General features: G+C 43.6%; 1 protein-coding gene across 1 annotated transcript in view; it reads left to right on the top strand.

The window, feature by feature from the left end:
- The window catches only part of LOC126195534 (protein slit-like), a 124,886-nt gene that overhangs the window by 38,335 nt on the left and 62,381 nt on the right, over nt 1–24,170 (top strand). Inside the window, exons 3-4 of the mRNA XM_049934195.1 lie at nt 5,250–5,461; nt 16,752–17,182. Of these exons, the coding sequence (XP_049790152.1) occupies nt 5,250–5,461; nt 16,752–17,182 (643 nt within the window). The remainder of the gene's footprint in view (nt 1–5,249; nt 5,462–16,751; nt 17,183–24,170) is intronic.

Here is a 24,170-nt window from a genome sequence, read left to right as displayed (position 1 = left end):
CACACACACACACACACACACACACACACAGACAGGCTTGATGTGAGGCGGCAGAGAGGGAAAAATCTCGCTGCTGCCTCCTCTTTTTGATGCTTGGCCGCCGTTGGAACGCATTAAAACTGCGGGTCCGGATCGCATTCACGCGTCCGACGCGCTGTTTGATCTTCCGAAATTAGTCTCGGATGGAATAGCCCCTGCCGCTGCTGCCCCTCGCCACCCCTCTTCCTCCCTCCTTCTCTTTTCCTCTCCTCGCCAACCAGCCGCGCTCTCACGCAAGCCCCTAGGCGTCTTCGCCGTCCGATGCGTTAATTATGCACAATGTCGTGCGTGTTTCTTTCTTCCGTTTCGCCCTCGTCCGAGCCATCAATACCGACGAACCGCCATCTGCGGAGTCCCCCCCTACGCCCTCTCTCTGTCCTTTCCTCGTTCTATCCTGTTCCGTCCGTTCCCTATCTCTCACTGTTTCCGTCTCCATTCCCTTTGGACCCCGGTGTCGGCCCTTTCATTTCGTTCTTCCTGTTCCTTTTCCCCGTAGGGCGACACGTGCGACAGGCGTCCCTGCTTTGTGCACGCAGCGACGGGGATCTTCTGCGTGGTGGGACCTCGCAGCCGTTGTTCCACGTTTCTGCTGCTGCGGTCACGACGCCACTGCGCAACAATTCGTGTCTCACTTTAGCGCGTATATTCCGACAACACACACACACACACACACACACACACACACACACACACACACACACAGAGCTGAGAGACCGCTGTTTACGGCTGCTGCTAATTCATTTTGCGCTTCCCACTGGAAATGTGTGTGCGGTCGCGACGCCCCAGCCGACCCAGTTGCTCTTCTCGCGCCGGGCAGGAATCGTCGCCTCTTTAAGGTTTCTAACTCAGCGCGCAGCGCCCCCGCGCGCAGTCTAGCGGCGCAATTTGCGAGGAGCGAAGAGGCGAACCGAGGCCAGCGCGGAAACCACCTCGCACCGCGACACTCCTCGGAAACTTTTGTTTGGGAGCGTTGCTTCTCAAACTTTGGCCTTCCTCTCTGCGGGCGATAACTCGCAAGTTAAATACGGGCGACACTAAGGCTGTGCTCAAGTTTAGCTGTCTTGTGACGCGCGAGACACTGTGGGTATGTGATTGTGTGCGTGCGTGTGCTGTGTGTGAGTGTTCCTTTTAAAGCTTCATTAGAAATGGAAAAGTGTAAGTGAAGCACGAGAAACTAATGCACTTGCCTAAAGAAACATTATATTGCAGCTGTTCATTGGTAGGAACCAACGAAAGCGCTTTGATAGAAGTTTTCGAGTGTGACTGCCTTACGATACATACTTTGCATTGATGTTAATAATATTGTAGGTAACTATCATCAGTCATCTTGATGATGACCACTTGCAGTAATGGTCGAAACGTTGGAACATTTTGCACCTTAGTAAAGCTGCTTGACATTTTTATTGAAACTGTGAAGGGATATAAAGGCAAACATTGCCTTTAAAATTTGAATAAAATCGTTTTCGGTGTTAAGCTGTATTATTATTCAAAAACAGAAGTACGCAACCGACGATTCAAATGGCTCTGAGCACTATGGGACTTAACTTCTGAGGTCATCAGTCCATTAGAACTTAGAACTACGTAGCCCGCCTCTCGTGGTCGTGCGGTAGCGTTCTCGCTTCCCACGCCCGGGTTCCCGGGTTCGATTCCCGGCGGGGTCAGGGATTTTCTCTGCCTCGTGATGGCTGGGTGTTGTGTGATGTCCTTAGGTTAGTTAGGTTTAAGTAGTTCTAAGTTCTAGGGGACTGATGACCATAGATGTTAAGTCCCATAGTGCTCAGAGCCATCTTAGAACTACTTAAACTTAACTAACCTAAGGACATCACACACATCATGCCCGAGGCAGGAGTCGAACCTGCGACCGTAGCGGTCGCGCGGTTCCAGATTGTAGCGCCTAGAACCGCTAGGCCACTCCGGCCGGCACGCAACCGACGTTTCGACCGTATTTTCAGCTGTTCTCTTCAGGACAACTAGATTACATCAGCCACTGGCCGTGGAACCAGACGACCCTGCGCTGCCTTTAGAGCTTTTAAGTGTTAGAAAGTTATAAAGTGAGGAAAGCTACTGAGCAGTGGACGGATGGGTTCGGTAATTAGATTCACATCCATTTAGGTTTTTTACAGATTTTTCATTAGTCCTCCTGGAAAAGCTATATGTTTTTGAACATGGCCATAGCTGTTATTCCTTTCGGGGATTTCCATATTTATTCCAGTTTAAGTTGTGCCTATGTGGCCTTATTTACAGATAGTTTAATGGGAACGAGTTCTTAATATAGTTTCCATGCGCCTTCTTCTATGCACAGTTTTAACTACAGTTTTTTGAATATGTGAGCTGTATGTACAACGAGGACCCGCTACTAGCCGGTTTATCGATTAACACTCAATTTTATTTCAGCTAATGTATTCAAAATTTTTCGTCAAGTGATTGTATTGAGCTGTTGGATGCTGTCATTGTTCGTTTTTGTGCTTAAATTGCAGAGTACTGAGACTCAGCCTGTCTGAGGCAAATAAAGGACGTGATCAAGACTTTCCTGTTTATCACTGTTTGCAAAACGAAACATGTCGGCGTACCACTACAAGGAACCCATTTCGATTATAGCTCTGTGGCTCCCTGCCTTTACCACAACTTGCATCTTCATGTCACAATGGGGGGTTGCACATCCCTTTCACTGCTTATTAATATGGAGATAAACCACCACAGACTGCGTATTATTTGCTTCATTACTTGTTCCACTTTACAGACTAGAGTCTCTTCTAACAACCTTAGTGATTTTTGTTTTGCGACCATTTACCCGTGCTTTAAGACATCCTAACGTTTCGTCCCGTAATGCTGGAGACATAATTAGAGGCTGTAAAGTCTCAGATAGTAATTTCAAATTTAAACAAGCTAAGCATACGTATAAATATACGTATCTGCGCAGCGATAGTGTCGTGACGTCGTCAGACCGCTGACGGAGATCGCAGATTCTCGCCGACTTGTGTCAGAGAACTTGTATTGCAGAAGATTAGGTGCTGTTAGCTTTATTTAGCATTAAGGCTCCCACTTCGCGTAATTTCAGGCTTATTCTTTTCTGACAGAGTTGTTTTTGTGCTTTCAATATCTGTGGCCTCTTTGTACATCCTAGACCTTGATAAAATCCTGTTTAGTGGTTCCCTGGTTCCAGTATTGACTATTGATAAGACGAGAATTAATGTTGTGTCGCTTAAGTTAGTGCTTCTTTTTGTAGGTGCTATGTACACTTGAACGCATATGTAAGCGATAAGGGACTTCGAATATTTCTGCTCTAAAAGGCACCGGGACTATGTCCATTGCATTGTTTAACATAGATAAATGGGCAATAACAGATGATGGACTGCGATCAAGGAAAGAGTAGATTCGTTTTTCGGACACTATGTTTTTATCAAAATCTAATCTTACTAGGATGTACTGTAGGAAGCACGCAAACAGCCGACCAGCTTCCCCATTTCTGAGATGGTCGTTGCTAGGCGCTAGCCCGTGACAATCTGCACTTTTTCGAAGCCACCTACGTTGTCAGTGTGCGCATTTATGGTCCGCATCGTTGCTAGAATGAGTCCACGTACGGTACCTGCTTTGCTAATGTACTTTGCTTAGCCCGTCACGTGACCGCAACCCCACCAGGCGGCGTCCAGTCTCACGAAGAGCGCTGGTCATAATGTTTCGGCTCGTCAGTGTATTTCCAGCGCAGTACGAATACAAACACACAAGGGGATAAGGAATCAAACGAAATGCTGCTGCTTTGCAAAAAGCCACTGGAGATTATTTACACAAAATACTCATTAAATATCCGTGAAAAGCCTCAGAAAATTGGTCAATGGAATTCGGGTTCGCACTGTAGTAAGTAGGAACTGGTATAACTAATGAATATTAGAATTCATGACGCTTATCTACATCTCCATCACAGATGATTGTCTACATAACAGTTAACTGCATCGCATGGGTGACTTTAAGGTTCTTCCTATTTAGAGTCAAATGGTTAAAATGGCTCTGAGCACTATGGGACTTAACATCTGAGGTCATGCGTCCCCTTGAACTTAGAACTACTTAAACCTGACTAACCTAAGGACATCACACACATCCATGCCCGAGGCAGGATACGAACCTGCGACCGTAGCAGTCGCGCGCTTCCGGAATGAAGCGCCTAGAACCGCTTGGCCACCGCAGCCAGCATTTAAAAGTCAATTGACACTTTTTGCACCATACTGGTATCTTGTCTAAATCATTTTTCAATTCGTTTTCATCTTCTGATGACGGTAAATGACAGAATCATTTGCAAATAATCTAAGAGGGGTGCTCAGATTGTCTCCTAATCCAATTATGTAGATCAGGAACAACAGAGGGCTATAACACTTCGTTCGAGAACGCCGGGTATTACTTCTATTTTACTCGCCGAGTTTCCGTCAACTGTTACGAACTGTGACTTTTCTGACAGGATACCACGAATCCAGTCACACAACTGAGACGATATTCCATAGCAAGCAAAGAAAAATAGAGATGAGCGTTTGGTATTGTTGGCCGGGAGCCCCTATCCGGGCAAGTTCGGCCGGCAAATGCAAGTCTTATTTCAATCGACGCCACATTGGGCGACTTGCGTGCCGGTGATGAGGATGAAATGATGATAAGACAACACTCAGTCCACGAGCGGAGAAAATCTCCAACCCGGCTGGGAATCGAACCCGCGCCCGCTGCACAGGGGGCAACCACGTTACAACCTAGCTAAGAAGGTGGGCTATAGCACTCAACTTAATTAGAAGTCGCTTGTCAGGAACGGTGTCAAAAGCCTTCTGGAAATCTGAAAATATGGAATTAATTTGACGTCGCCTGTCGATAGCACTCATTACTTCGTGAGAATAAACAGCTACCTGTGTTCAACGGGAATAATGATTCACGAATCAGTGTTGGCTATGTGCCAATTAATCGTTTTCTTCGAGATGATTCATAATGTTCGAGAGCAGTGTATGTTCCACTGTCCCACTGAAATCGACGCTAGTGATACGGGTCTGTAATTCAGCGAATTACTCCTATTTTCTCTAGATTTAAACAGGTGCGTTGGCGGCCGAACCGGCACATCCACTTGCTGAGCGGTATGCTCCCGCTGTTGCAGATGTGTGCGCGGCGTGGCGGTCGCGGGAGCGGAAGCGGTGGCGGCGTCGGAGGCGGAGGCTGCGTGTCTGCGCTGGCGGCGGCCGCGGCGGCGCTGCTGGCGCTGCTCGCGTGCCTGGGGGCGGCGGGGGCGGCGCGCTCGCCCGACTTCTGCCCCGTGGGCTGCAGCTGCGACGACAAGACGCTCGTCGTCACCTGCATCGAGACCAACCTGGACGTCATCCCCATCACGCTCAACCCCGCCATCCAGCGGCTCGTGCTCAAGCACAACCGCATCAAGACGGTGCACGCCGCCTTCCAGGTGAGCGCCCATACTTCCTATCCTGAAATAACTGATTCGTCCGATTTCACAGGACTGTATCTTCAACATGAATGAAGATAGCAACATTTGGCGCAAATTTTGACGAGCGCAACTAACTGCAAGGTAAAAACATTCAAGAACCAAGACCGCATAAAATTTTCTTTATTTAAGACAACTGGTTTCGATAGGTTTTGTTGTCATCTTCAGGTCTTAAAAAATCTTTTTGTTATGAAACGTGCACATTTTAAGTGGGACCTAGTAGACATGTGTATAGAAAACAGCACATTATAGAGAAAAGGTTTGTCATAACTAAAATGTTTAAAAACATGAAGCACCTTTTGCAAATGGCCATGTCTATATATATATGGCCATGTCTATATATACCGCTGTCAGTTGATTGTTTTTTTTTTTTTTGTCATCAGACTACTGGTTTGACCAAAACCGGTCATATGAATAAAAAAAATTACAATCAAGACGGATTATAAGTAACATTACCACTAGGCTGTGATTGAGAGAGTGGTCCGCAATACTCTTTCTCCATGGAGTCTACTTCCACAGTGTACGCAGGAGAATTTCTGTGAACTTTGGAAGGTAGGAGTGAAGTACTGGCAGATGCTAAGCTGTGACGACGGTTCGTAAATATTGTTGGGATAGTTCAGTCGGCGAATGTTCGCTTCTGCACACTGTAGGAATTATCCTGGAAATATCAAAACAGCTCATATTCCGCCATAGAGTGAAATATTCATTCTTGTTCTTTAGACGTGTTCCCACGCATGCTCTTCCCAATATGTGATAATGTCACTGTGTATCTGTCCACTTATTTCCTAACGTCCATCGCCAAAAGAATATTTAAAATATTTCGGCTTTGTCTTTCTCCTAATTTCCCGTGGTCCAGTCTTCATTGTCACACAGTTCTGTACGAATACAGACGTACAGCTTTGTACAAGCATTCCTCATTTCCATATTAAGAATTGTTAAACTGTTTACGCGAATCTGCTTCCGCTACTTTGTGGGATTCCTTCAACTGTAGATCCTCTCCTTTTGTATTATTATTATTATTATTATTATTTTTTTTTTTTTTGTCGTCAGTCTACTGACTGGTTTGATGCGGCCCGCCACGAATTCACTCTTCATCTCAGAGTAGCACTTGCAACCTACGTCCTCAATTATTTGCTTGACGTATTCCAATCTCTGTCTTCCTCTACAGTTTTTGCTCTCTACAGCTCCCTCTAGTACCATGGAAGTCATTCCCTCATGTCTTACCAGATGTCCTATCATCCTGTCCCTTCTCCTTATCAGTGTTTTCCACATATTCCTTTCCTCTCCGATTCTGCGTAGAACCTCCTCATTCCTCACCTTATCAGTCAACCTAATTTTCAACATTCGTCTATAGCACCACATCTCAAATGCTTCGATTCTCTTCTCTTCCGGTTTTCCCACAGTCCATGTTTCACTACCATACAATGCTGTACTCCAGACGTACATCCTCAGAAATTTCTTCCTCAAATTAAGGCCGGTATTTGATATTAGTAGACTTCTCTTGGCCAGAAATGCCTTTTTGTCATAGCGAGTCTGCTTTTGATGTCCTCCTTGCTCCGTCCGTCATTGGTTATTTTACTGCCTAGGTAGCAGAATTCCTTAACTTCATTGACTTCGTGACCATCAATCCTGATGTTAAGTTTCTCACTGTTCTCATTTCTACTACTTCTCATTACCTTCGTCTTTCTCCGATTTACTCTCAAACCATACTGTGTACTCATTAGACTGTTTATTCCGTTCAGCAGACCATTTAATTCTTCTTCACTTTCACTCAGGATAGCAATGTCATCAGCGAATCGTATCATTGATATCCTTTCACCTTGTATTTTAATTCCACTCCTGAACCTTTCTTTTATTTCCATCATTGCTTCCTCGATGTACAGATTGAAGAGTAGGGGCGAAAGGCTACAGCCTTGTCTTACACCCTTCTCAATACGAGCACTTCGTTCTTGATCGTCCACTCTTATTATTCCCTCTTGGTTGTTGTACATATTGTATATGACCCGTCTCTCCCTATAGCTTACCCCTATCTTTTTCAGAATCTCGAACAGCTTGCATCATTTTATATTGTCGAACGCTTTTTCCAGGTCGACAAATCCTATGAAAGTGTCTTGATTTTTCTTTAGCCTTGCTTCCATTATTAGCCGTAACGTCAGAATTGCCTCTCTCGTCCCTTTACTTTTCCTAAAGCCAAACTGATCGTCACCTAGCGCATTCTCAATTTTCATTTCCATTCTTCTGTATATTATTCTTGTAAGCAGCTTCGATGCATGAGCTGTTAAGCTGATTGTGCGATAATTCTCGCACTTGTCACCTCTTGCAGTCTTCGGAATTGTGTGGATGATGCTTTTCCGAAAGTCAGATGGTATATCGCCAGACTCATATATTCTACACACCAACGTGAATAGTCCTTTTGTTGCCACTTCCCCCAATGATTTTAGAAATTCTGATGGAATATTATCTACCCCTTCTGCCTTATTTGACCGTAAGTCCTCCAAAGCTCTTTTAAATTCCGATTCTAATGCTGGGTCCCCTATCTCTTCTAAATCGACTCCTGTTTCTTCTTCTATCACATCAGACAAATCTTCACCCTCATAGAGGCTTTCAATGTATTTTGTCCACCTATCTGCTCTCTCCTCTGCATTTAACAGTGGAATTCTCGTTGCACTCTTAATGTTACCACCGTTGCTTTTAATGTCACAAAAGGTTGTTTTGACTTTCCTGTATGCTGAGTCTGTCCTTCCGACAATCATATCTTTTTCAATGTCTTCACATTTTTCCTGCAGCCATTTCGTCTTAGCTTTCCTGCACTTCCTATTTATTTCATTCCTCAGCGACTTGTATTTCTGTATTCCTGATTTTCACGGAACATGTTTGTAATTCCTCCTTTCATCAATCAACTGAAGTATTTCTTCTGTTACCCATGGTTTCTTCGCAGCTACCTTCTTTGTACCTATGTTTTCCTTCCCAACTTCTGTGATGGCCCTTGTTAGAGATGTCCATTCCTCTTCAACTGTACTGCCTACTGCGCTATTCCTTATTGCTGTATCTATAGCGTTAGAGAACTTCAAACGTATCTCGTCATTCCTTAGTACTTCCGTATCCCACTTCTTTGCGTATTGATTCTGCCTGACTAATGTCTTGAACTTCAGCCTACTCTTCATCACTACTATATTGTGATCTGAGTCTATATCTGCTCCTGGGTACGCCTTACAATCCAGTATCTGATTTCGGATTCTCTGTCTGACCATGATGTAATCTAATTGAAATCTTCCCGTATCTCCCGGCCTTTTCCAAGTATGCCTCCTCCTCTTGTGATTCTTGAACAGGGTATTAGCTATTACTAGCTGAAACTTGTTACAGAACTCAATTAGTCTTTCTCCTCTTTCATTCTTTGTCCCAAGCCCATATTCTCCTGTAACCTTTTCTTCTACTCCTTCCCCCACAACTGCATTCCAGTCGCCCATGACTATTAGATTTTCGTCCCCCTTTACATACTGCATTACCCTTTCAATATCCTCATACACTTTCTCTATCTGTTCATCTTCAGCTTGCGACGTCGGCATGTATGCCTGAACTATCGTTGTCGGTGTTGGTCTGCTGTCGATTCTGATTAGAACAACCCGGTCACTGAACTGTTCACAGTAACACACCCTCTGCCCTACCTTCCTATTCATAACGAATCCTACACCTGTTATACCATTTTCTGCTGCTGTTGATATTACCCGATACGCATCTGACCAGAAATCCTTGTCTTCCTTCCACTTCACTTCACTGACCCCTACTATATCTAGATTGAGCCTTTGCATTTCCCTTTTCAGATTTTCTAGTTTCCCTACCACGTTCAAGCTTCTGACATTCCACGCCCCGACTCGTAGAACGTTATCCGTTCGTTGATTATTCAATCTTTTTCTCATGGTAACCTCCCCCTTGGCAGTCCCCTCCCGAAGATCCGAATGGGGGACTATTCCGGAATCTTTTGCCAATGGAGAGATCATCATGACACTTCTTCAATTATAGGCCACATGTCCTGTGGATACACGTTACGTGTCTTTAATGCAGTGGTTTCCATTGCCTTCTGCATCCTCATGTCGTTGATCATTGCTGATTCTTCCGCCTTTAGGGGCAATTTCCCACCCCTAGGACAAGAGAGTGCCCTGAACCTCTATCTGCTCCTCCGCCCTCTTTGACAAGGCCGTTGGCAGAATGAGGCTGACTTCTTATGCCGGAAGTCTTCGGCCGCCAATGCCGATTATTTATCAAAATTTAGGCAGTGGCGGGGATCGAACCCGGGACCGAAGACGTTTTGATTATGAATCAAAGACGCTACCCCTAGACCACGTCACCAAAACACACTGCACAGGAGCTCATCAGTTTGTATAACTTGGACATACTCTAAACATTGAAAATCTACTTTAAACGGAGTGTAAGGTTGTATTGTATTTTTGTGACGTAACAGTCATCTGTGAGTTGTACATATAAGGTCATAGCCGTTTGAAAAAGATGTTTTCTGTTTTTAAAAATTTTAGTTATAACAAACCTCTCGTAATATGCTATTATTTATCCACATGACAACTTGGCGTGAGGTCCAACATAAGATGAACACAGTCTGTCGAAACCGGTTGTTTTAAATAAAGCACTATATATGCAATAGTGGTTTTTGAATGTTTTTAGCAAGTAAAAACGGTCGCCCCTTCTGTCTCCTCAAAATGAGAAAATTCGATCTGCAAAGGTTTTGGTATCAAAAGAGCTATACGATTTTATGAGGGTGAATGGTTTACATACGTGCACATACAACAGCCCGTACTTTTTTACAGTTACGATGACAGATGACGTATTGTCATGAGACCAACCTCAACTGTTTTCTTAAAAAAAAATCTTTAAAGAGTGGAAATGTCAAACATCCCAAGTGCAATTTTTTCACAAAAAGTTTTTTCAGTTCTATTGTGGTCTCGATATTGTGTTGCATGTCCCTAGAAATGTTACAAGGGCCAATTCTCGGAGAAAATGTTTCAGATATTCGTAGCTGCCACATGGACTTTTTGCCAAGTAGTGATCACCTCTGGACTTCCACGTGCCAGGTGTAAAAGTCGCGTCCATTCTGGTTTTGATGATGTTTGTGATAAACCTGGGATGGTTTGAAGAGGTAACACACAAGTTTTTGATGAATGGGCACAGCTTTTAAAACTGCGACAGAAATTTTGCAGTTACCAAGAAACGAAGAGAGCTAAACAAGGCATTTGTTCTGCAAGATTTACACTAAATTTTTGAGTCAGTTAAAGGCATGAAGCCATTCCAAGCAGTGCTAGTGCATACAACTGACTTCCTTGACTTTAAAGATGCTGCTAAAACATTGTTGGTAATGTAGGCGGGTAATATCTGCAAATTCAGTATGATGAAAGTGTTCCATAGTCACCCACCTTGCGTAGATACCGAAAATTCTTATTCTGAAACAGAATAATTGAAAAACGTCAATTTATTCAAAATAGGAAGACCATATCCGTATTTCTTCTGAAAGACTAGCCGTTTTTATTAGGTGCAAACAGAAAGATCTGTTGATGATGTTGCCATTTGTTCCTTAACATCACAACCGGGTTATATGGTAAAGTTTACAACGTCTGATACCAAGATTGGTGTTCTGTGAGAAACAAATTCAATATTTAGAGAAATTCTCCTCGGGTCTAATTTTTTATTCTCTTGCAAGAACTTAAGAAGATATGAGAAATAATTTTTTTTAGTACAGTTCACTATTTCAAACATTACTGCTGTATTTCTGAACTTGTATTATCACAAATAAAACGTAGTGCCTTCGTATTAATGGCACTTTAAACAAAAAGTTGCTTCTTGACACATACAAGTAATCAGTCTTTGGAATGATGCATAGAACATTCTTAATAAATTGTTTATTTTATAATCTGCCTCGTTGTTTTACGTAGCGATAAACTGAGCACTGTGATTCTTTGGTAGCAGTACTCGTTCTTAGTTAATGTAGAAAGAGATGTACATTGCTTTTGGTTTCCCGTGACAAATGAGAGATTTGGGATTTCCACTGCTCATTAATTTTAACAGTGTCAGTTGCAAGTTGACACAAATGATTAGCAAATGATTCGACTAATTAATTAATAATAATATTCGGAACCAATTAGTCACTAGTTGTTGTTTTGACTTTGACTAATTAATCCGTCTAATTTTTCTGTCAAATTTTGTACAGGGAAGCATTACACAGACTGCAATTCTGGACTATCCAGTCTTGCTTTATCTAAAATCTGCGAAATATTTTTGCTATGTAAACAGGATTCATGATGTGTAATAGTTCTGAAAAAGGCAATTAATATATAATCAACAGTAATTTTCTTCGTGGGTATACATTTTTGCGCTATGGATTTCCTGTAATCCAAAGTTCACGCCTTCAGCGATAGCGATAGGCAACACGGGGAACTGCACACTCGTGAAGGTATGCATTTAAGCCACGCCTTTGTATGCCATGTAATTTTATCAATTCGAATCACTTTTAGCTGCACGTTTCACTTTTACCGACACTAACGCGACAATAACAGTACTGTCTGTTACGTTCACACCATTTTTAATGTCTTCTCTTGAAGAGATTTTGCTGTAACACCGTCCCGCTTTATTGAAACGAAAGGTCGTGGGGCTGATGCACGCATGGAAGGAAGACGTCTTGGTAGCATGGAATCGAAAATGAGTAAAGACAAGGAAAAAAAATCAGGGAAAAACAAGTTTCATCCTAAGAATGGGTAGTGAAGCCGTAAGTTTCTCAGTTTTCATTCATTCCAAATGAATAAGTGAATGTGACGCTTGCCATACACTATATATATATATATATATATATATATATATATATATATATATATATATATATATATATATATATATACTTTCTGTCAAAAACAGTGAAGCACCCAGAAGAGATGACTGGATGTCATTGTAACTTCATACATGTACACAGTGTCGGCGGTTATATAGTTGATTACAGCAGAAACTCTCCGTGATATGTAGAACAGCCACCAGAATCCATTAATGTTGTTCATGTTTGATGTAGTTGGATGACCTGAAGTGGTAAGTACGGGGCATGAATTGATGTTGAATGATTACTGTGAGGGAGACTAAGATGGCACGCGCTCGAATGAGGCAGCGTTATCAGGAACTGTCAGATTTTGAAAAGGCCTTATTGTTGGTCTCCATTTAGCCAACAGATCAAATCGTGTAATATCCACCGTTTTGGATCATTCGCATGTGTCACTGGCTCGATGTTGGACTGTATGGGAACGTTAGAGCAGGCATCCTCAACGTTAACGTTCCGATCGACCACGTAAGATGGTTCAAATGGCTCTGAGCACTATGGGACTTAACATCTTAGGTCATCAGACTCCTAGAACTTAGAACTACTTAAACCTAACTAACCTAAGGACATCACACACATCCATGCCCGAGGCAGGATTCGAACCTGCGATCGTAGCAGTCCCGCGTTTCCGGACTGCAGCGCCTAGAACCGCACGGCCACCGCGGCCGGCAACTACGTAAGACCATTAAAAAAGAGGACTGCTATATTGAGCACCAGGCACATCGCTTGCAGTCCGAGAATAAGTCACTGACTCCCTGCAATATTCTGTTTCGTCCCGCACAATTGCTCGGACACTACCAGCAGCTGGAGAAGGGAATTACCGTCCGATGAGTAAGCTGCCATTAATACCACAATAAAGACGGTTGCTTTTAGTGTGGTTTCGTGACCAGGAAATATGTACTGACGATGAAAGGCATCGAACTGTGCTCAGCGATGAATCAGGGTTTCTTGACCATCGTCGGCGACTATGGCAACGACCTAGCGACGTGTCCCGTTCTTCAATGTTTTGGAGAGGCACAGCGGTGTTACTTCTGGTGTCGTCGTGTGGTGAGCCATTTCGTACGACTTCTGACCACGAGTGGCCGTCATTTATGGAAATCTCACGGCACGACGTCACATCACGATAGGTACTGCTTCCTCAAATATTTCTTCACGTGCGATCGAATCTTGGTGCCATTTTTCAAAAGGCCAGTGCTTGTCTATGCATGACACCTGCCTCTATGAACTGTCTGCGGAATGTTGTACTTCTGTGTTCAGCAAGATCGCCAGGTATGTCCCCGATAGGACACGTGTGGGACCAGAATGGACGTTAACTCCGTTCAAGTGGAAGTATTCAGGATATCAAGAAGCAGTTTCGAATGCTCTGGGTCACTTTGCTTCGGAAGATGACAGAGGCGCTTTGGACACCGTCCCCAACGGAATCCGTGCATGTGTCCTGGGCAAATGGGATACAGTTGCAAAAATGGCTTTAAACACTACGAGACTTAACATCTGAGGTCATCAGTCCCCTAGAACTTAGAACTACAAAAACCTAACTAACGTAAGGACAACACACACATCAATGCCCGAGGCAGGATTCGAACCTGCGACCGTAGCGGTGGCGCGGTACCAGACTGAAGCGTCTACAACCGCTCGGCCACACCGGATACAGTTGCATATTGATAAGTGGGCTCATACTGTCAAGTTCTTTGTAAATTTGACTCAATATTGTAATCATTGAAATAACATAACGTACCCTCTCAACCCGAAATTTTTCTTTATTTCCTTTTACCTCTTATGGATGCTTCACTTTCTTTTTCCCAGGCAATTGTGTATTTGCGCTAACTCGGACTATATTACTTACCACAGTCATTGCTGGAGCGTGACCATACATTCCCAGTTATCTCGGATACTGTGTACTCATAAGTACTGAGATATTTTTGCCTCTGATATCATAGATAGTTTCTTGTGTCAGTTTTCGCTATTTGTAGTGATAGTGTAGTAGGGTTTCATTAACAGTAAACAATGTGAGTCTCCGGTAGCTTAAACGTCGAACGAAATATCCATGTGTAGTATGCAGTCTTGCACAGTAGAAAATATTACTTATAGGTTTCTTAGTTGCATTTTTATTCTTTATTATTTATTTTGTATCGGTTGTCGGCTTATTGCACTACTCAGGAAATATCTGACTGGCGTCCAAAAGTGAGTCTGATGTTAACAAAACAATGAGCTCAACACTAAAGAGGAAAGACTATTCTATGAAGCCAAACCATGACGCAATACATCACAGCTGCCGTGACAGGTCGGCGAAAGCTGTCAAATCATTCTACTACAAAGGAGAAATGAAATTAGTGTTTATCGATACTACGTGACGCTGTCTAGGTTTGGTTTGCGGTTCATTGAAAGAATCAGTCAAAAGTCACAAGCACAAGCTGTAATAACTCTGAATGCCCCTCGCCAATATTGCGGACCCTCCAAACACGTCACGATTTTCTATGCAGAGACGCTTTTGAGAAATCTCTGGACTTTAGTATTGAGCTCACTGGTATGAATCTAAACATTAGAAACAAAAATATTATCAACAGATATAGAATGTTTGTCCATGGCATGGTTTTGGATGAGAAACGTCTGATCGAGAAACATGATAAATTACGGTGTCAAAATACAATTTAAAACGGATAGTACGGAACACAATACATAACGAAAACACAGAATACTAAAATATACAAACTGTATGAATGTAATACTAAATGATCAGCTTAGTTCATCTCCAGTGTTAATTTTCGCATAATCCAACTAACCTATAGCACACTCCCTGTTCTCAGTCCGAATGATCACAGTCTTTTGCACAAACTTGTACTCCAATACAATTGCCATTATTTCTTACTTTGTTTTTCCTTATAACCTAAGTGTAATATACATACAAGCTGTAGCTTTAGTCTTGTTTGTTATCGTATCCGTATAGTAAAGTATAATTTAACACTGTTATTTAACGTGTTTGGTGCATAACAAGAATCATCGGCGCTTGAGTCGACGTTTTTCATGTCATGAGCAAAGATTCTGAGCGTGTGTGATAGTATCTGTGTTTCTACCTTTTGGTACCCTAAACACTAATATCTATTGTGGACACTGGTCCATTATTTGCTGACGATGCTCCAAATACCCGAAAACTGGTTCGAATAAAGAAAGATGACTAGACGATAATGAAAGTATTGAAAAAAATGCTCAAATGAATTGTGGAATGATATGTGTAAAAGTAAGAAACAAAACCGATTAAAAATTTGACGCTCCTTTAAGCTCAAAATCACGCACGGCAAGTGGCACGCCTACTGAGAATTTGAAGTTCAGTGTTGAATTTTAAAGAGTATAAGAAAGTATTTGTCTGGTGGATTATGTGATGTTAAGCGGTAAAATATTTTATGACTTGAGATACTATTGTTAAAAATTCTATGTTAAACATTGAACTTTAAATTCTAAATTAGCACCTTGTTTGCTGTACAAGGTATCGAGCATCAGTCACAGGAGCATCAAACGTCCGTCTCATCTGTTTCATTTCGTAACTAAGACATATGATTTCACAAAACATTTAACCACATTTTTCTTAAGATTTTTTATTCTCCAATTTTTTTTACAAAATTAGACCTCACGCTGATCAGTTTCATAGCCTATTTGTCTATTTTACACTCTTCATTTCGTTACGAAAAGTCGGATAAAAATCCGTTGTGTAATTTTATCACAAATTCAGTTTTTCTTAGTTATTCTAATTATTTGGAAGTAATAATACTTTTTTGTAAGAGTAGGCGTCACTGTTTGTTCATATCCCATACTTAGTTTGGCTATGAAAATTCGGACAAAAATCTGTTTTGTATTTTCGAGTGAATCTTGTTTTCGCTGCATTTAAACATTACAGGGAAAATAGCAGCTTTTGTTTGGTTTTCAGCCTTAACAAATGTTGGTAAAGGTACATGAGAAACCTCAGGCGACACACTTGTGGGCCAAGGGTCACATAAAACTCTCGATTTGATATGAAGTCCAAAACCTTTTGGAATATTGTTCCAGGAAAAACGGATGTCTATTAATATTATAACTTATTTAACAAATACAAGTCGTGATGGCTTATGAGTTGTTAAGTTTTATTTTTAGGAGAGCGATTTCGATCTTCCAAGAGAGCATCATCAGGGGGATAGAACTCTGCCCAGATTACCTGCCCCTCGCCAGCGATTCTTACTGTCATCGAGAAATGTATATTTGATGATGATCTCGTAGAAGATCGAAATCGGTCACCTAAAAATAAAAATTAACAACTCAAATCTGATGACGACTGTGTCTAATAAATAAGTTGATATGAAGTGCTTCATTCGGGAGTGATTGTGGGCCATTAAGCAGCGTGTGGGGTATGCGTGTTGGCAGTTCTACGGGGAGCTGCACTACGTGGACCTGTCGCACAACCACCTGCTGAGCATCCCGGCGGGCAGCTTCGAGGCGCAGCGCAAGCTGGCCGAGCTGCGGCTGGACCACAACAAGCTGTCGAACGTGACAGCGCGCACGTGGCAGGGGCTGGCCGCGCTGACGGCGCTGTCGCTGCGCCGCAACTACCTGGAGGAGCTGGCGGCGGCGCAGTTCGCGTCGCTGCCACTGCTGGAGGAGCTGGACCTGGGCGAGAATCGGCTGCAGCGCGTGGACGCGCGCGCCTTCGCCGGCCTGGGCGCGCTGCGCGTGCTCTACCTGGACGACAACCAGCTGCGCGCGCTGCCCACGCCCGCGCTCCAGCCGCTCGCCAGCCTCGCCGAGCTGCGCGTCGGCGCCAACGTCTTCCCCCAGCTGCACGACGACGCCTTCAAGTAAGCACACGACTGCCGTGGCACCCTGTAGCGCTACTGCCGACCAAACTATCCCGGCTCGAACGGTCAGAACGAAACAAAAATACCATTCCAGCTACAAAGTTCAAAGTGAGTTGGGTGTGTTCCGTCTTGAGCAAATACAATTTTCTTTCTTTCTACCCAGACATGTTTCGCTGCAGTTGCACTTTCATCATCCGATGTTTTACTTTCTTTGTATTAAATAACAAGCAGATTGCTCTCTTCTATTTGTACATAAAGCAATTTCAGTACGTAAGAAAAGTATCCTCAAATCTAAAATCAGACAAAATATTTTTTTAATAAATACCTTGTAACTACGAGCTATTGCTTTCTCTGTTTTTCGTTGTAGCTGTTTTTCTGGCACAGTTTGTTATCTGCAGACACAGAGAACTTAAAATGAATACACACTGAAGCGCCAAAGAAACTCGTACAGGCATGCTTATTCAAAAACAGAGGTATGTAAACAGGCAGAATACGGTGGTGCGGTCGCCAACCCCTATATAAGACAACAAGTGTCTGGCGCAGTTGTTACTGCTGTTAAAATGACAGGTTATCAACATTTAAGGGAGTCTGAACGATGTGTTATAGTCGGCGCACGAGCGATGGGTCGCAGCATCTCTGAGGTAGCAATGAAGTGGGTTTTTTTCCGTACGACCATTTCACTAGTGTACCGTGAATGAATCCGTTAAAACATCAAATCCCCGACATCGCTACGGCCGGAAAAAGATCCTGCAAGAATGGGATCAACGACGACTGAAGAAAATCGTTCAAGGCGACAGAAGTGCAACCTTTCCGCAGATTGCTGCAGATTTCAATGCTCGGCCATCAAGCAACTTGAGCGTGCGAACATCATAGGCATGGGCTTTCGAAGCGGAGGGCCTACTCTTGTACGTCTGATGACTGCACAACACAAAGCATTATGCCTCACTTTGGCCCATCAACACCGACATTGGACTGCAAGGTTCACAGCAGAGCCTCTGTAAAGTTTGGAAGGTAGGAGGCGAGGTAATGGCAGAAGTGAAGTTGTGAGGACGGGGCGTGAGTCGTGCTTGGGTAGCTCAGATGGTAGAGCGCTTGCCCTGGAAAGGGAAAGGTCCCGAGTTCGAGTCTCGATCCGGCACACAGTTTTAATCTGTCAGGAAATTTCATATCAGCACACACTTCGCTGCAGAGCGAAAATCTCATTCTGGAAAATCCCCCAGGCTTTGGCTAAGCCATGTCTCCGCAATATCCCTTCTTTTAGGAGTGCTAGTTCTGCAAGGTTCGCAGGAGAGCTTCTGTAATGTTTGGAAGGTAGGACACGAGGTACTGGCAGAAGTGAAGCTGAGGACGGGGCGTGAATCGTGCTTGGGTAGCTCAGATGGTAGAGCACTTGCCCGCGAAAGGCAAAGTTCCCGAGTTCGAGGCCCGGGTCGGCACACAGTTTTAATATGCCAGAAAGTTTCAGAACTTTATTCTGGTAAACAGATACCTAATGGATTCCGATTAAAGTGAGTTCAATGTAAGGAAGTAAATGGAGATGAGGAGCCACTCACTGAAACCGGCTTCCTGAGGTCGTAAGAACGTTGTTGAAAACCAGCGACTTACAAGCGTGATCCGACTTGAGCACTGTCAGAACATGGGGCATCGCGCGTCTTATGAGACAGATGAAATTCTTCCCCTCGGGTCATCATTCTGGGATTGTATTAACAAAGAGACTATACATATCTGTACGACAGACAATCACATTAACAAAGATGTGGGATTTCAGCTGAGCACTACCTGGAATACAACACTAGCTGCTATGAGATCCAAAGCCAGATCATGACGATGATAAAATTTGATGCCGCCATGCGAGTGCCACCAGTCGCATTTTGCAGTAGTGCCGACAGTAAAGATCATCACCTCATAATATCGAACACTCGTATCGGTAAAATACTACAGAATTTCCCACATCTTATCTACAGGCAAATCCAAGAAGTGTATTTGCAGTACAGAAGTACCCTCAGATAAACACCACACTCAAATTTCCATGGAAACAAATACAATTTCCTGGCTGCAGTTTAACCTCACCAAATCTATTTTGTTCGCTAAACACTACCGTCCAACTAGTTAATTGTTTGCGCAACCCTATTCGAGGTCTCTTTTACTGAATGTGAGCATCCTCGATAAACGATAACACTCATCAAGAATATCGGTAAAGGACTGAAATGAAACCACGCCACACACTAGTACGCACTTACAAATTCTCGCAGTTTTCCGTACTGTAAGATGTAGGCTAGATGGTAATTGTCGAAGCATCACCTTGTCACAGTTTCACGGAATACGCTATGAAAACACCGCCTCCGCTGTCAAAGCCACACGATTCTGCACTTCACGAAAGCTGCCAGCGGATACTCAGTTTAGTGACTTTCAAACGTTTCCACGAAATTATTTTCATACTGAGACGTTTTTGCCAATCAGCTTCAGCTAGAGACTGCAGATGTTTCACTTGGCCGTTTCCAATGCTCATTGTCTGTCATGCTTCCTGCCAGGACTTTCAGAAGATTGTTTGAAATGTGTGCAGGGAAACATCATGGTAAATCATATGCCATTAAGTCCGCATTGTATTGAGGCTGGATTAGTGAAAGACCAGGTACATTACCCGATCGGATACCCGGGCGCGTTAGCATGCTGCTTCCGGTCACGGATCTAATCCACTCATTGATTAACATCTACATCTGCATCTACATGGATACTCTGCAAATCACCTTAAAGTGCCTGGCAGAGGGTTCATTGAACCACCACACGTTAGTTCTCTATTATTCAACTCTCGAACAGTGTGCGGAAAAAACGAACACCTAAATTTTTCCTTGCGAGCTCTGATTTCCCTTATTTTGTTATGATGATCGTTCTCCCTATGTAGGTCGGCGTCAGCAAAGTATCTTCGCATTCGGAAGAGAAAGCTGGTGATTGAAATTTCGTGAGAAGATTTCGCCGCAACGAAAAACGCCTTTGTTTTAGTGATGTTCACCCCAAATCCTGTATCATATCAGTGACACTCTCTCCCCTTGTTCGCGATAATACAAAACGTGCTGTCATCCTTTGCACTTTCTCGATGTACTCCGTTAGTCCTGTTTGGTAAGGATCCCAGACCACGCAGCAGTACTTCAAAAGAGGATGGACAAGCGTAGTGTTGGCAGTCTCTTTAGTAGATCTGTCACGTTTTCTGTGTTCTGCCAATAAAACGCAGTCTTCGGTTTGCCTTCCCCAAAACATTTTCTATGTGTTCGTTTGCAATTGAAATTGTTCGTAGTTGTAATTACTGGGTGTTTAGTTGCATTTACGGCCTTTGGATTTGATTGATTTATCGTGTAATCGAAGTTCAACGGATTTCTTCAGCACTCATGCGGATGACCTCACATTTTTTATTATTTAGGATCAATTGCTGATTTTCGCACCATTCAGATATCTTTTCGAAATCGTTTTGCAATTTGTTTTCATCTTCTGATGAGTTTATTGGACGATAAACGACAGTGTCCCCTGCAATCAACCTACGATGGCTTCTCAGATTGTTTCCTAAATAGTTTATGTAGATAAGGAACGGTAGAGGAGCTATAACAGTATCTAAGGGATCGCCAGAAATCACTTCTATTTTACTCGATGACCTTCCGTCAGGTACTACGCACTTGGACCTCTCTGACAGGAAATCACGAATCCAGTCACATAACTCAGTCGATATTCCATAAGTACGCAATTTCACTTCATGCCGCTTGTGTAGTACGGTATCAAAAGCCTTTTGGAAATCTAGAAATGCGGAATCAATTTGAAATTCCTTGTCAATAGCACTCAACTTTTCATGTGTGTAAAGATTTATATGTGCTTAACAAGAACAACGTTTTCTAAATCTGTGTTGACCGTGCGTTAATAGACTGTTCTCTTCGAGGTAATTCATAATGTTTGAAGACAGTATATGTTCCAAATTCCTGCTGCATAACGATGGGGGCGGGGAGTGCCAGCCAGCCGGGATGGGACTTTCAGCCGTGGTCCCACATCCGACACCAGTCTGGTACCACGTCCCTCCTCAGTCACACGATTCACAAACATTTCGAAACGTTCTCACTAACATGCCGATACTGTGAAGTTACTGGGTAAGTCCAGGAGACCAAAGGAGGAGGGAAAGAATGAGTTATGTAGGCTGTAAAGTTATTTTAACCGTAATGGGACCTTTCATCTGGAGATCGAAACGCATGTGCCCAGAAAAGTTTCACAGCAGTCCATCATTGGCATGGACATGAGAGCTTCATATCCAAAGATGACGGAGACAATTCGTTGTGGTGCAAATACAGCGGAATCAGACTTGACAAGTCGGTTACAGGACAATATTGTGACAAGAAGAGCAGGTATTCCTTTCAGAAGGAGTATACTGTGAGGTCATACAGTTTTTCGGCTGACTCTGTGCAGCAGAAGTACAGCTGAAATCAGGGAGCCACGAATTGTCGGGAATAGATTATTGTCACCTAGGCTGAGACCTCGAGTTCCCATTAGTCCTTTGTCACTGACTTAGAATCACAGACATCAGAGACTTTGTACTGTTTCGTGGAAAACGGAGATTTTGAGTCCGTGGCTGTGTACGGAATGTAGAGTGAGTGTTTCAGAGGAGAAGACATCAACCAACCACTATTGATAATGATATTTGTCTACGTACAGAGCCGTAACAAGTTTCGAGCAGACGGTTTCATCCTCAGATGGCTGTTCACAAGATGCACATTTGTTGAAGTTGAGATAATTTTCTGGCTGGATTTTCCTTCTTGTGGTGAATCTTGTGTAAACAGCCTTCTGAAGGTGAACCTATTGCTTCGAAACTGCTTAGAGAGGTATTTACGTGAGTAAATAGTGGCTGGTTGCTGACTTGTTATTCGAAAGAATCAACCTACATGACAAAGACTTTGGTGTAGAGGCAGAGTGAACAGTGACACTAGCCAGCCTGGAGCAAACCTCCTTCACTGAGATACCAGAAACGGGCTTAGACGTACACATTAACGACAAGACGAACACGCAGGCGCGGTGACAAATGTCACAGGATAGCAGTATGCACGTAGTATCGCATACACAAGGTATAAAAGGGCATTACAATGGCGGGATTTTCAGTTGTACTCAGGTGATTCATGTGAAAAGTTTTCCGACGCGATAAGGGCCACGCGACGCGAATGAACAGATTTGAAAGTGGGAAAATAGTTGAAGCTAGAGGTATGGGGCATTTCGTTTCAAAAATCGTTAGGGAATTCAATACTCCGAGATCTATAGTGCCGAGAGTGTGCCGGGAATACCAAATTTCAGGTGGTACCTCTTACCACGGATAAAGCAGTGGTCGACCGCCTTCGATTAACGACCGAAAGCAGCGTCGTTTGCATAGAGTCTTCACTGTTAACAGACAAGCAACGCTGCGTAAATAACCGCAGAAATCAATGTGGGACGTACGACTAACGTATCCGTTTGGACAGTGTAGTGAAATTTTGCGTTGATGGGCTATGGCAGCCGATGACCAAAGCGAATGCCTTTGCTAACAGCACGACATCGCTTGCAGCGCCTGTCTTGTTCTCGTGACGATAACAGTTGGACTCTAGATCACTGGAAAACCGTTCCAGGTCAGAGGACTTCAATTGGTAAAAGCTGATGATAGGGTTCAAGTGCGGTGCAGACCCCAAGTGGCTATGGAGCAAGTTGTCAACGAAGCACTGTGCAAGTTCCTGTGGGCTCCATAATGGTGTGGCCTGTGTTTACATGGATTGGACTGGGCCTCTAGTCCAATTGCATCTATATTGGTCTACTTGGAGACAATTTGCAGCCATTCACGGACTTGACGTTCCCACACAACGGTGGAATTTTTGTGGAAGACAGTGTGCCACATCACCAGGCTATTTGTCTGAACAACATACTGGAGAGTTAGAGCGAATGGTATGGCCACCCGACCGGTCCTTTCTCTGGCTGAGGAGTGGGTGTTTGTGTTGTCCTCACCATTCAAATGGTTGAAATGGCCCTGAGCTCTGTCTGAGGCCATCAGTCCCCCAGAACTGAGAACTACTTAAACCTAACTAACCTAAGGACATCACGCCCATCCATGCCCGAGGCAGGATTCGAACCTGCGACCGTAGCGGTCGCGTGCTTCCAGACTGAAGCGCCTAGAACCGCACGGCCATAGCGGCCGAATCCTCATCATTTCATCATCATCATTATTCTCCGTAACAGTGGCTAGACTGGAGTGTGTAAAAGATTGTACTGTGTTAAATTTGGCGCTGATGACTCCGCAGTTGAACGCCTCACAACCAAACATCATCATCATCATCATCATCATCATCATCATCATCGTCATCACCCAGATGGTCCGACATGAATCCCATTGAAATCTTAAGGGAAATAATCGAGAGGTCAGTTCTTGCATGCCGAGCGGTTCTAGGCGCTACAGTCTGGAACCGCGCGACCGCTACTGTCGCAGGTTCGTATCCTGCCTCGGGCATGGATGTGTGTGATGTCCTTAGGTTGGTTAGGTTTGAGTAGTTCTAAGTTCTAGGGGACTGATGACCTCAGAAGTTAAGTCCCATAGTGCTCAGAGCCATTTGAAACATTTTTGAATTAGTTCGTTCACAAAATCCTTCACCGGCAACGCTTTCGCAGTTACGGACGGTTATAGAGGCAGCATATCTCTGTATTTCTGCAGGCGACTTCCAACGACTTGTTGAGTCGAGTTGCTGTACTACGCCTTGCGTGATGAGGTCCGGCACGATATTAAGAGGTATCCCATGACTTTTGCCACCGCAGTGTATTTTACACCGTAAAGTATTTGCTCGACTCACATCTGGGAGGCAATCATAAGAATGTGAACAGTGTGTGAGTACGGTGGCCAACGGACCAATACCTTCAGTTACGACCGAGGAAGAAGGAGGCGAAGCATTGGCGGAAAGGAGGAGCTATAAAAAGGTGCAGTTATCCTGCGACTCGGTGACAGAATGAT

The sequence above is a fragment of the Schistocerca nitens genome, chromosome 1 (assembly GCF_023898315.1).
Source record: "Schistocerca nitens isolate TAMUIC-IGC-003100 chromosome 1, iqSchNite1.1, whole genome shotgun sequence".
In the NCBI taxonomy this organism is placed as follows: Eukaryota; Metazoa; Arthropoda; class Insecta; order Orthoptera; family Acrididae; genus Schistocerca; species Schistocerca nitens.
Note: the sequence above shows the minus strand (reverse complement) of the source record. Positions and strands in the feature narration are given on the sequence as shown.